Genomic DNA, 13,239 nt, shown 5'->3' on the forward strand with positions numbered 1-13,239 from the left:
AGTATGTAGGCAAATCTACAAAACAGGGTTTAGATGATGGTCGTCTAGGGCTGGAAGGTCCAGGGGGAAAGGCAGAGTGACTGCCAGTGGGCACCGAGTTTCTTTTGGAGGTGAAAAAAGTGTTCTAAAACTGGACTGCAATGATGGTTGTACAACTCCGAATATTCTAAAACTCATTGGGGAATTCCCTGGCGGTCCAGTGGTTAGGACTTGGCGCTTTCACTGCCCGGGCCTGAGTTCAATCCCTGGTCAGGGAACTAAGATCCAAAAAAAAAAAAAAAAAGGCGGCCAAAATATAAAATAGCTTTACTGAGATATTTTTAATTGAGGTATAATTTATATACCACATTATTCACCCATTTGAGAGGACAATTCGGTGATTTTTTTTTTTTTTTTTTTTTTTGGCCCTTCTGCGCGGCACGGCTTGCAGGATTTTAGTTCCCCGACCAGGGATTGAACCCGGGCCCCAGCAGTAAAAGCGCCAAGTCCTAACCACTGGACCGCCAGGGAATTCCCTCAATAAAGCTATTTTTAAATTTTTATTTACTTATTTATTTTGGCTGCGTTGGGTCTTCATTGCTGCACGCGGGCTTTCTCTAGTTGCCGTGAGCTGGGGCTACTCTTCGTTGCGGTGCACGGGCTTCTCATTGCGGTGGCTTGTCTTGTTGCAGAGCACAGGCTCTAGAGCACAGGCTCAGTAGTTGTGGTGCAGTGGCTTAGTTGCTCCACGGCATGTGGGGTCTTCCTGGACCAGGGATCGAACTTGTGTCCCCTGCATTGGCAGGCAGATTCTTAACCACTGTGCCACCAGGGAAGTCCAAGCTATTTTTTAAATGCACAGATTTATGTACAAACTTGTCTCCGCATCATTTATGATAGAAATAAAGTTTTAAACATCCAGCCTTGGGGTAAAATTAAAGCCCATCCTCACTACAGAACTCCTATGGTTGAGGGAAGTCTGGAATCAGACCACCAGGATGGAAGGCACTTCTAGCTGAGTGACCTTGAGCAAGGTGCTGACCTTCACTGAGGCTCACTTTTCCCCTCTATTAAATGGAAATGGTGTTTTCTTCATCAGCTAGTCGTGGGGAGTCAATGAGATAAGCCGTGTAGTGTTCAGGGCAGTCCCTGCACACTGGAAGACCTCAGTAAATCCCAGTAAATACTTGGTCGTTAAATGACCCCACTCTCACATGTGTTCATTCTCTAGTTCATCCTGACAGCCATATGACTCCCTCTTGACCAATGGGGAAGCCTGGGACTGTTAGGTGACTTAAGTCACACGATCAGTAAAACAAGAGTCAGAATCAGCGCAGCTTTCCCCTCCCCTCCCTCCGACCTTCTCCTGGGCACCCCTCTCCTCCCTCAGACCCATAGGATGGGATACAGTTGGGTGTTCCCACACCCCCCCGAACTGCCCTTGATCCACACCCATGGGGTCCCACCTGCCCACCAGGCCCACCTGGCTTTGCCCTGACTTCAGCATCTGTGGGGCCCCAGCTCCTGTCCCCAGGCCTCCAGTTACCTCCTCTTCTAAGAGGCAAACCTCAGAACAGGAGGGGAAGGTCCACCCTGAGATGACCCCACAGGGTGGCTATGGGGAGAGAAGGCCTGGAGCAGCCCAGAGTAGTGTCCAGGCAGGGGGTTGGGGCTCTCAGGACATCTGCACTATACAGACAAATAGCCCTGACCTAGGGGGGCACAGAGGTGCTCAGGCCAAACGGCCCTATGGGCACAACCACCCGGTAGAGATCACACAAGGGCAGTCTCACTCCCCCTGAGAGGGGTACGCTCTGATCACTGCCAGAGCCATGGGTATGAGCTGCTCCCCTTCTGCTCTCCCTCCCTGACAGGAACCAAACCCTGTCCAACTGACCTCTCTCTAGGGACCACCCCTTCTCCTGCTCTCCACCCAATGAGCTTGCAGAGGGGAGTCTAAGATCCAGATCTAAGCCAATCAGCACACTGCATCCCTGGCCACAGTGATTGATTCAGGGTAGGCACTTGACCTAACTGGATCCAATTGGAGTACATCTCAGGATTCCTGCCAGGAATGCTAAAACAAAGACTCTCTTTATCACCAGATTTCAATCTGTAGTCCCCTGGAGCACCTGCCACCCATCTTGGGGCCAAAAGGAGAGTCCTCCAAGTCTGCAACAACACCAAAAAAACCCACAACAGGATAAAAAGCCGAGACTGGGGAGCTGAGTCCTGATCGTATGTTTGCATCCTGATCAGGTCTTGCCTGAAGCTACCCCTGGGTTGTGTAGTTCAAAAAGCCTAAAAATCCTGTTCTGCTGAAGCAAGCTTAGGTTGGGTTTTCTATTACTTACAACCAGGAGAATCCTAAATGATACATGGCAGAGGTGTCAGATACACACCCAAGATAACTGTTTGACCCTCATGTCAAAAGCCAAGGACAAAGGGTACCATCTTACCCAGAAGGGTCTGCCCTGTCCCTCCTCTTTGAGGTCTCAGGCCCCGTTGGCCGGAAGGTAGCCCCAGGATCTCTGCCCATACATACCCCCAACACATACACACACACATGCCACACACAGCACTGGGTAGACTTTTATTTTAAAGTCAAAGGCACAGCCTGGATGGGCTGAGGCAGTGACTGTGGATGCCCACCCCAGACCCCCAAGGCGCCACCCCCAGCTAGGGGCAGCTGTGCCAAAGAGGAGGGGATGGGTGAGAAGGGGGCCTCCCCTTTTAGGGGGTCGTCTACCTCCTTCCTTAGCCTCAATAGGGGGAAGCAGGTGACATGAAGTGAGGCAGAAATGCTTCAGGGGGTCCCCCAGGGCCTCTCACTGAGCACCCCCGACACAGGTCTTTGGTGGACGTAATTGCACAAACAGTCCATAAAGTGACAGCTTGAGGGGTGCCCCCTCCCAAGAGCAGGACCTCAGGGGAGGGCAGGGGAGAGGTCCCAGTTTCTCCCTGTGGCAACTCAGTGCTTAGAAATGGAGAAGGAGCCCTTCCCTGCCAGGGCAACCCCCTGGGGGAGAAGTGCCTTCCACCAGATGAGGCAGCATCTAGGCAGAGGGCCCCCCACTCCACTCCTCAGCAGGCCCCCTCCCTCCCTGCATCTCTAACTCTATCTGGTAAGACATTAAAAAAATTCTCTGCTTATAAAAATACTTCTGCTCTGTCTGGGGGTGGGGTGGGGGGAGGGGAGAGAAGGGTAACAATCCCTGGGGATGGGGCGGAGCGATGCAGGAGGCCTGGGGGCAGTGAGCCGGCCTCCTAGAACACAGCCCCGACTGGGGAGGGGGTCACAGTGACGGGAGCTAGGAGGGGGGCAGGGGACCGTTGGCTCGTCGGGGGGCTCCCTTGGCGGCGGGTGCCCGGCCCGGGACGGCGGGCACGGGGGAGACGCGGCGGGATGTGGCGGCGCTCCGCAGCTTCTGTTTCCGCCGCTTGGCCAGCGGCGCGTTTTCCACGCTCTTCAAGAAGAAACCCTCGCGTTTGCCCCGATTGAACGCCTGGCGGAAAGGAGGCGGTAAGTTCCACCGGCCCGGCCTCGACTTCCAAATCCTAGCTTTGGCCCCCATCCCAGGCCTTCCTTCCCATACCACTAGGTCAGGGCCAACAGGTCTTTGGCCTCCAGCCTCTCAAACGGTCAGGGTCCCGACAGGTCAGAGGCCTGGACTCGGCTGAACTCAACCTTTCAGGACTCTGCGGAGTCGCCTGCCGCAGGCTCCGCCTCTCCAGTCTCGGTCCCCCACCCCTCGCAGGCCCCCCCCCCACTCACCAGAAAGGTGGCGTTGAGCCCGGAGCGCACAGCTGGCCCCGAGGACTCCAGCACGTCCGGCGTCCGTAGCGGAGGCGAGGAGCGCGCGCTGCCGTCCTGCAGCCACGAGCTGCCCCGCAGTCCCTCGAGCTTCAGCCGCTTGGTGGGATCCACAGTCAGGAGCCCTGGAGGCAGGACGGGGGAAGTGTTGGGGGGCTGTGTGTAGAGGCTGCGCCCCAGAGACATCCTAGCAGCCCCACTCTCCTCCCCACAAGTCCCCCACCAGGACACCTGACCCAGTTGCAATCCCTGTCCCATCGTGACCCCATGGCCTCCCCCTCCCCAACCATGATCTGTGACCTCCGGCTTCGCACCTCGGACCAGCTCCTTGGCTTCCTCAGACACGCCTTGCCAGGCCTCCCCGTCAAGGGAGAAGCGCCCCTCGCGGATCTTGCACATTATCTCCGCCGCCTGGCTCTGCCCGCCCTGGCCTGAGGCCCCCTGGAAGGGGACCTGGCCTGACAGCATCATGTACTGGGGGGTGAAAAGTGAGACCAGTCCAGACTAGGGGGCCAGTGGAGGCCAGGAGACTGACTTAAGCCACTGCAGGACCATTCACCCTCTCCAAGAGGCTAACCCCTGAGGCCCATGGGTTAAGAACTCTGACTTCCAACTCCTAAAACTAGGATGCCCGGACCCCAGCACCAGAGAGACCTCGCCTCTGTATTAGGACGACTTCTGACCCCAGCCTCAGACCAAACCCTGCCACCCCAACAAGAGAACTCCTGTCCCTAGGCTCGGAGGACCCTGACATCTCCTCGGAGACCCCGTCCCATACCAGAATGACGCCAAGGCTCCAGAGGTCGCAGGACTCGTCGTAGCCCTGCTGCGCCAGCAGCTCGGGGGCCGCGTACTGCAGCGTAAAGCAGGGTGTCTGCATGGGCCCCGCTGGGCTCTGCGGGCGCAGACGCGCGAACCCGAAGTCGATGATCTTCACCGGGGCTCCGGGCGTATCATCGGCGTACAGGATGTTCTATGAGGGCGGCGAGGCGGCCGTCAGAGACTGGCCCTCCGCGCCGAAGCCCTCCCAGTCCGCTGAGGCCCCGCGCCCACCTCGGGCTTGAGGTCGCGGTGCACCACCCCCGCCTCCTCGTGCATGAAGCTCACGGCCGACACGAGGCTGCGCAGGATCTGGCTCGCCTCGGACTCGCTGAAGTGCCGCTTCTTGCGGATGTGCTCCAGCAGCTCCCCACCCTGCAGTAGCTCCAGGACCAGGTACGTGTGCAGCTGCGGGCGGCGCGACGGGCCAAGGTCACCACCTGGGTTACTGTCACCACCTACCCAACCGGGCCGGGCCCCACCCGCCAGCCAGATCCTGCCCCTCGGTCAACATCAAGCTCCGCCCCCGGCTTCAGGCCCCGTCCGTGTTCGAACCCTGACCTCAAGACCACCCCAAGAACCACCTTAGGACTCGCTTCAGTTTCTACCCCGTACTTTTTTCCAGGCCCCCGTCCCTTTGGCCACCTTAAAACCCGCCGCCCTAAATCCTCCCCCTGCCCCGTTCCCTTGGCCATCCTCAGCTCCGCCTTCCGGTCCTCAGGCCCTACTCCCCTGAAATCCCACTTCCCTGACCTCCGGGTCCTCAGGCCCCCGTACCTATCCTCAGGCCCCGCCCATGGCGCTCTCAGGCCCCGCCTCCTGTCCTCCTCCCCGCCCCCCACGGGCAGGCTCTAGCGCCCCTGCGCTCCGCCCTAGCCCAGGAAGGCGTCACCTGGTCCTGATGCACTTCGTGCAGCTTCACCACGTTGGGGTGCGACTGGCACAGCCGCAGGGCGGCCACTTCGCGCTGCGTGTTCGCCTCCAGCCTGGGGGCAGGGCAGGCAGGGTCAGGACAGCTGACCTCCGGCCCCGCCCTCCCCGAATCCGCTCAGCAGAACCCCGCCCACCCCGGGCCCGCCCACCTGCGGCTGAGGATTTTGACCGCGAACTCTTGGCCGTTCTGTAGCTGGCGGCAGCGGCGACACACGGAGAAGCTACCCTGGCCCAACGCGGGTTCCCGCAGGTCCAGTTCGTACTGCTGGAAGAAGGGCGAGTCCTGGGGGCAAAGGGGACGCGTCAGAGGTCCTACCGGGAGCCTTGCGGCCATGCCACGCCCCAGTTCAGAGAGGCTACGGACCTCACCGGAGCCACAGCGTGCGCCTGCTGAAGCCAGATCTGGAGTCCCCAAGCCCAGATGCCCCCAAGCCCACTTCTCCCCACCCTGGCCCAACCCACCTGCATCATGGCGCTCCTGGCCAACGCTGCCCGGCCAGGCCGGTCTCCAGCAATAGACGCTTCCAGCACATCGGTCATCACCGCGTTGTTGTGGTCAAACAGGATGGACGGTGCCACGAAGGAGTATCCCTGGCGGAGGAGGGGTGTTGTCAGGGGTGGATGGAGGTGCAGATGGAGTCCCCGAAGGCCCACACCCAGCGGGAAGGAGGGCGGGGGCAGAGGAAAGACCCAGGAGTAGAGGATGTTGCTTTTGCATCCTGGTGCACAAAGGATGTGTGGACATTTTATTCCACCTTGTTCTATGATCTCTTGGGACCATGTCTGTCCGCCCACCAGTCTGTGACTCTACCTTTCTCATCACAGTGATTCCCCCCAAGTGCCAAGGGCATCATCTGGCACAGTGTAGTGGCCCAGAATATGATAGGCTGAATACACGAAAGAACTGTGGCCTGGCGTCACACACATACTTAACTTAGGAGAATTCAACTCTACCCACTCAGGACAAAAGTCTTTATTCCTTCCCTTCAAATCAAACTGTGGCCTCCTCTGCAAGGGGGGCTACTGAGGAAACGTAAAGAGAAACCAAAGTTAATTCTTTGCCTTTCCTAACAATCCACATCCTGGCAATTCAAGGGACTCTCAAGGGTAATTTTAACAATGTGTTGTTTTCTCCTAAAAATGCAGCGCCACTGTGCGCTAGAATGCAAGCTCCACGTGGGTGGGATTATTGTCTGTCAAGTTTATTGTTACGTCCCCAGTGCCCAGGTCAGTGCCTGGCACATTGAAGGCACTCAATACATATTTTTGAATCATTAAATGAATGAATGAAAGGAACCACTGATTCACAAGAAAACTTGCTCATTAGGACTGTGAGATCGAGGATGCATCGCAGTAGATCGAGGGATATTCAAGCACAGAGCTGTCCCTTGTGAGAGCTTCATACAGGGGAACTGATCCGTCCATACTTGATATTGGCCTATTCTTATTTAATATTTATGGACCATGTCCTATAGGCCAGGCCCCCAAGCTGGACTCAGGGACACAGAAATTACAAGCTGGACTCAGGGACACAGAAATTAAACACGTAGTCCCTGCCCTCTGGGAGCTTCAGACCAGGTGAGGCAGTCTCAGTCAGCGTCGGGATAAAACCTGACAAACTGTTTAGAAGGAGATTTTGTCTGTAGCGGGCTGGTGCACAAGGAAAGGGTGACCCAGGGCCAGAGGAGCAGGGAAGACTTCACATGCGGACAGCACTGGACAGCAAGGCTTGAATTTTGCCAGGTGAGCTACTATTCCCTCCAGGTTGAGGGAACCACATATGCAAAGGTACAGAGGTGTGTTCTGGAACCTCTGAGCAGTTCAGAGGTGCTAGAGCACCGAGTGGAATAACAGAGTGCTGAGGCTAGGGCGCTGAGCAGAGATCACATCATGCAAGGCCTTGTATGCCGGGCAAAGGAGTTGGGACTTGTCCAACAGGCCTAAGCTTCTAAAACTGGGTGGAGGGGGCCTATGCCCCCAGGAATGTGATATGGTATGCCAAAGGGACATGCAAAGCCGCAGTATAAACAAGGCATCTCTTCCTAAGTGTCCCCTTAAGCAAGTGAATAATTTAAAACAATATTTTTACATAACAATAAAGAGATATGATAGAGACGAAGGGAAATTAACATGAAATTTCAAGATAAACCAGGAAATTCAAAGGCATGTCCTGCCAAGGCGGTCTCTATGACTGACAATTCTAGATTCTGCACGAGTGGAGAGATCTAGAGGAGATGTTGAGTCCTGATCAGGACACGGGGCCTATGCAGTGCCCATAGGTCAGCCAGGACTGAGGCTGGCAGCAGCATCCTGCCTCCCCCGCATCTGTGGTTCTATGAACGCTCACTCACCTGGAAGATGCGAGGATCCCCAGGTGGGGGGCTTCCAGGGGGTGAGTAGACAGGCTCCAGCCGGGTAAATTCCTCTGCAAAGTTGCCCACATCCAGCTCTGAGCGGATCTGGGGTCGGAATGGGGCTGGAATCTTCCTGGCAGCCAGAGCAGCCCATTCCAGACCCTGGAGAAAAGGAATGAGAGATAGGGGGTCAAAGGGCAGGAAGTGGAAACCCCTGTCCACTCAGGCCACCCTCACCAGGCAGCTCCTCAGTGAGGCAAAGGTCTCACTGGCATTTGTGTGGGAAGCTGTTCTTCCTGCCTCCTCAGCTTCTGTTTCCCTTCCTCTGATAACAGAATCCCTATTTCTCTTGGAGAACCACCCCTCCACCACACTCAGCCAATTCTGGGGCTTTTAATAGAATTGATGTGCAAAAAAACCCAAATCTCTTTCTCCTACTGGACTTAAATCTGGGAGGATATGGGCCTGGAACTGCTGGGGACCCCCTCAATATCTAATGATGAAGTACCTGTGCAGAAAAGCAGAACCCAGAGACAAAGAAAGAAATTCCTGATAACATAGATTCAGCACCTGGATTCAGCCTTGCCTGAAGTCAGACCACTTTTCCTTGGACTTTTCATTTATGGGAGCTAACACATTCCTTTTTATGTTTAAACTAGTATGGCGGAGCCTGTTCGTTGCCTGCCCAACATCCATTCTCCTGGTCTTCCTTAGTACTATAGCCCCAATTTTATTTCAGGAACCAATGTACACAACTGAAAAATAGTATTTTATAAACTTCCTTGCAGCTCGCAGTGACCAATTACTTGTAAGCAAAAATTACGAGGTAGGAATCCAGGGAAAGAGCCTGAAGAGGAGGGTGAACGGTTGGTAAGGTGCCCTTTTTGCCCTTCCACTCCTTCTTCTTTGTGCTTCCCACCTGGAGAGCAACCTAGATAGCAAGAGCTCCAGCAGTCATCTTGTACCACGAGGCAACCTTGGGGACAGAGGCTACGTGCTAAGAATAAAGGAGCATTTAAAAAGAAAAAGAAAAAAATTGAACTTGGCTTCATGAAGACACCACAGCAGCCCCAGCCTGCCAACTTCTGGATTTCTTTTATGTGAGAAAATAAATAAATAAATAGACGTCTATCTTGTTTAGACCACTATTCATTCCTATCTCTGTTCTTAGCAGCCAGGCTCTGTTCCACAGATTTCACCATCTTGAGTTGGACTTTTTGTCACTTGCAGCCTAGAGGCCTGGCCTGGGCTTGAAGGCCCCAGTTCTGGCACCAGGGACCAGAGCATTGCTATCACCAAAGAGGCTGTCTCAAGAGAAGGGGGAATAAGGGCACCATCAGGCCTCGAAAACCTTGGGGCGCCTCTCCAGTGTGACTACTGGCCCACCTACTCCCAGCACCTAGGGCCTGGCATGTGCTCAGGGTGGGTTGAGGAATTCACTTAAGGAAACTGACACTGTTCAGTCACTTCGGCCACAAAGGGACATCTTCACCGCAGAGACTTAGACTCCTGTCTGAGAAAGCTTCTCTGAGGGCCCTTCCAACCAGTACTTGCTGGGAAGATTCAAGGAGATGGCGCTCATAGCAAGGGTAACTGGGTGCCTGGCCCACTATAAGTGCCCAGAAGTGGATGCTTTTGTTTCTACGTCAGACAAGGCAAATTTAATACCCACATGTAAACAGAACATAACAGTTAAGAGCATGGGCCTTCAAGCCACCCAGTTGCGGGTTTAAATCTGAGCTCCATCACTTAGCTCAGTGATCTTGGGCAAATTACTTAACCTCTCTGAACCTCAGTTTCCTCATCTGTAAAGATGAAGATAATCAGGAAGGTTCTGAGGCTTACATGAAATAATGCAAGCAAGGGGCCAAGACACAGGTGCTCACTGTTACAGGGCCCTGCTAGGCAATGATGCTGGCCAGGCACAGTGCCTGAGCCAGTGAGGTCTCACAAGGACAGAATTCACTCTGCACTGCACCCTAAACTGTGTGTGCTTTTAACAAGTGAACAAAACCCACGTGGTTGATTCAGACATGTCCATCTGAAGAACAGGCACACAGCCTGTACAGGTACAAAGACCAAAACCCTGAGTGGATGCAAGAGTCATAAGATTTGGGCTGACAGCAGACCTGGGATCTGTTCCCAGCTCTACACTTTTACTGTGTGATCTTGGGCGAGTCACCTTGCTCCTCTGAACCTGTCCAGTGAAAGGACTGATGAATTCATTCTCAAGTCCCTGCCAGCCCTACCAGGCAATGAACCTAGAATGCTTTCCTGCAAGAACACATCTTCCAAGTTTCAATAGAGACGGCTGAGGAGACAAGCCTGGTTTCTTTATCTGAGAGGTTTTCCACATCAAGTGAAACTGGCCAGCCTCAGACCATCCCTCCAGTGTCCCCCAGCCCAGAGCAGTAGCCCGGCCCCGGTGTGTGCAGACAGGTATGGGGGCGAGCCAGGAGCCTCACCTGGAAGAAGGGGTGGTTCTTAACTTCCTGCGCCCCCTGGTGTCCTGCACCCAGCCGCTTCTTGGGGTCCTTGCAAAGTAGCCGCTGCAGTAGATCCTGTGCCACTGGCCCAATCCGGGGGGGGAAGGGAGGGGAGCACTTCAGGATCCGTCTGGGAGGATTGGTGGGGGGGCGTCAGGGGCAGCAAGCCCCCCCCTCCAGCCCTGCCCAGGCCCCTCGGCCGCCCTCTGCTTCCAACCCTGCTCACCGAGACACCTCTGCCTGCGTGTTCCTCTCGCCCTCCAGGGTGAAGGGCGAGGCCCCCGTCAGCAGCTCGAAGAGCAGGATGCCCAGGCTCCACCAGTCCACAGCCTGCGGGGCAGAGGCGGGTGAGCGCCCGCGGCCACCCCTGCCGCACCACACCCACCCCTCCGCTCCCCTGCCAACCCACCTTGCCGTGGCCCGACTTGCTGCGGATAATCTCAGGGGCCATGTACTCGATGGTGCCACAGAAGGAGAAGGTCCGCTCTTTCTGGGAGGGCAAGAGGACCCGCCCAAGGCTCAGAGTAAGACTTGCTGGACTTGTGAGGGTCGGGGCAGTGGGAACTCCCCGAAGGCAGGGCCTGGATCTACTCACCTCTGCACCCCCAAGAAACGCAGAGCCAGGCATGGAGCAAGAGGCGGGAAGGGAAGGCCGGCATGGGGGTGCAGGAGGCCGAGACTGCCCTTCACTCACCTCCTCTGTCAGGAACTCCTTGCTAAGCCCGAAGTCCGTGAGGACGATATGGCCCTCGGAGTCCAGGAGCACGTTCTCCAGCTTCAGATCTCGGTAGATGATGCCCAGCTGGCAGGAGCAAGAAGGCACTGAGGGTCCCTCCCCCGACACCCTCCGCTCCTGCAGCTCCTGTCCCTGCACCTGGTCCCTGGGGAAGGGGACCTCCAGTGCTGGTGGGGGGCCGGGGTGGGACTGGGCCATTGGATAGGAAAAGCCATTTAAGATGTAAAAGCAAGGAAGGAGGACACCGCGGAGAGGCCGCAGGGGAGCAGGCCCCAAGTTCCCAGGGAGAGGAGCCCCATCTCATGACGGCTTTGGGAGCCAAGGCATGAGGTCTCCGTTTGCAGAAGTTCTGTGAACGTGGCCCCAGGAAGCAGCCTCGAGTTCCCTGTGAGAGGAAAGCCCCTTCGAGGAGACCCCACCAGGCAGCACCGAGGCCTTCCTTCCAGGAGGCCTAAGGGAAGCAGCTCCCGTCCCCACCAAGGCCACCAGCCCTCAGAAAGCCCAAGGCCGCTATGTTCACAGGCCCCTTCTAAGGCCAAGGCCCAGGCCCAGTCCCCACGGCCACAGCCAGGTGGCCAGGTCCTCACCCACCTTATGCAGGTGTTCCAGGGCCAGCACGATCTCGCCCCCGTACACGCGCACCTCAGCCTCCTTGAAGTACTGGCGCTGGTAGAGGTGGGTGAACATTTCGCCGCCGTTCACATAGTCTGGGGGCGGGGGGTGGGTGAAAGTTGCGAAGTAGCCCCCTTGGGTGGCCCCCCCGCCTCCATGGCCCCCAGGGTTGGAAGGTGTCTGCCCTTACCCAGGATGAGGTGCAGCTTGGCGTCCGTCTGGAAGGCGTAGTGCAGCGTGACCAGGAAGGGTGCCTGGCGCACCAGCTCCAGCACGGAGCGCTCGGTGCGCGTGTGCTCCTGCGTCTTGGCTCGCTGCACCAGCGCCGCCTTGCGCAGCACCTTCATGGCATACAGCTTCCCCGCGTCGTGCCCGCCTGCCTTCCGCACCAGGAACACCTTCCCGTAGGCTGTGGGAGCAGCGGGTGGGCGGAGGGTAGGCCATGAACAGGAGGGTGGTGCAGACTGGTGAGGGTGGGCATGCGGCCAACCCAGGAGGGTGTGCAAGTCGGGGGAGGGAGCTGGGGTGAGAGGCAGGTGTGCAAAAACTGGCAGAGCCTTCTAAGGAAAAGGTGTGCACACCCCCGGCAGGGTGCTCAGCAAAACCAGGGAGGGGACGTGCGAACCAGGCTGGGGGGCACACAACTCCGGGAGGCCTGCAGCGGGGGTGGGGGTGGGGTGGAGGGCGGGTCATGTGCAAACCTGTGGAAGATGAGACAGATGCAAGAGGATGCAAAGCCAAGGAAGGGAGGCAGAGGTACATGCAGACAGGGGAGGGACGGTCAAACCCGAGGAGGGGAGTTTGCAAAGTGGGGGAGAAGGCTCTCACATCTCGCAAGGGGAGGAGCTGTGAATCACACAGGAGAGCTGCAAGCCCCCAAGAGTGTTGGCAGATCCGGGAGGACCTTCCAGGGAGGAGCAACGTCAACGTGGAGCAGCCCTGGGTGTTGGCATGCAAACCATGGCAGGGCAGGGCAAAGCAGGCAAGGCAGGGAGAGGCTGGGGGGCACTGCCGGTGGCCTGGCCCAACCCAGGTGGGTGTGCAAGCGGGAGGCCCGGGGCACCATGCCTGGGACACCTGCCGGTGGATAGGGTTCCTCACCTCCCGTGCCCAGCACCTTGAGCAGCTGGAAGTTCTCCACTCCCACCTTCTCCTCGTGCCCGGTCAGGTTGGCTGCGGGCACAGGGGGCAAATGAACCCAGCCAGTGCATGAACCCTCCCAGCCGGCCTGGGCAGCCATCACCCAGCCTGCACCCCGGGCCACCGCTGCCCCACCTTCGGTGATCTGCAGCTCCACCGCACAGCCCTCGTCCTCGTCCTCGTCCCCCATGGCCGGCGGGTCGCTGGGGCCCGCGAGGCTCAGCTCCGGGCGGCGCCGGTTACATGGCGGCTCCGGCCGGGGCGGGAGCTTCCTGGTGCCGCCTCCGGGGCTGAGGCGGGCGCCGGCGCCGCCTCCCGGCTCCCCGCCCCGCGCGGCCTGAGTCAGGCGCTGGAACGTGACAGCGC

The 13,239-nt window shown here is 57.3% G+C and overlaps 1 protein-coding gene across 2 annotated transcripts; it reads right to left on the minus strand.

Moving 5' to 3' along the window:
* Nucleotides 1-2,553: 2,553 nt before the first annotated feature.
* On the minus strand, nt 2,554-13,169 carry RPS6KA4 (ribosomal protein S6 kinase A4). 2 transcript variants are annotated; one of them, XM_082344030.1, is made up of 17 exons: nt 13,009-13,169; nt 12,835-12,906; nt 11,924-12,142; nt 11,713-11,828; nt 11,080-11,187; nt 10,795-10,875; nt 10,612-10,715; nt 10,365-10,515; nt 7,897-8,061; nt 6,008-6,136; nt 5,695-5,828; nt 5,505-5,598; nt 4,901-5,020; nt 4,572-4,766; nt 4,108-4,267; nt 3,755-3,918; nt 2,554-3,485 (listed from the first exon to the last, which is right to left on the minus strand). In XM_082344030.1, the coding sequence occupies exons 1-17, from the start codon at nt 13,061-13,063 to the stop codon at nt 3,291-3,293; spliced, it is 2,262 nt and encodes a 753-aa protein (XP_082200156.1). In that variant the 5' UTR covers nt 13,064-13,169; the 3' UTR covers nt 2,554-3,290. The 2 variants fall into 2 exon arrangements, with proteins under 2 accessions (XP_082200156.1, XP_082200155.1); XM_082344029.1 differs by having other exon boundaries at nt 4,847-5,020; nt 13,009-13,168.
* Nucleotides 13,170-13,239: the final 70 nt, after the last annotated feature.

This window comes from Balaenoptera borealis (assembly GCF_965194805.1).
Source record: "Balaenoptera borealis genome assembly, chromosome: 11".
Taxonomy (NCBI): Eukaryota; Metazoa; Chordata; class Mammalia; order Artiodactyla; family Balaenopteridae; genus Balaenoptera; species Balaenoptera borealis.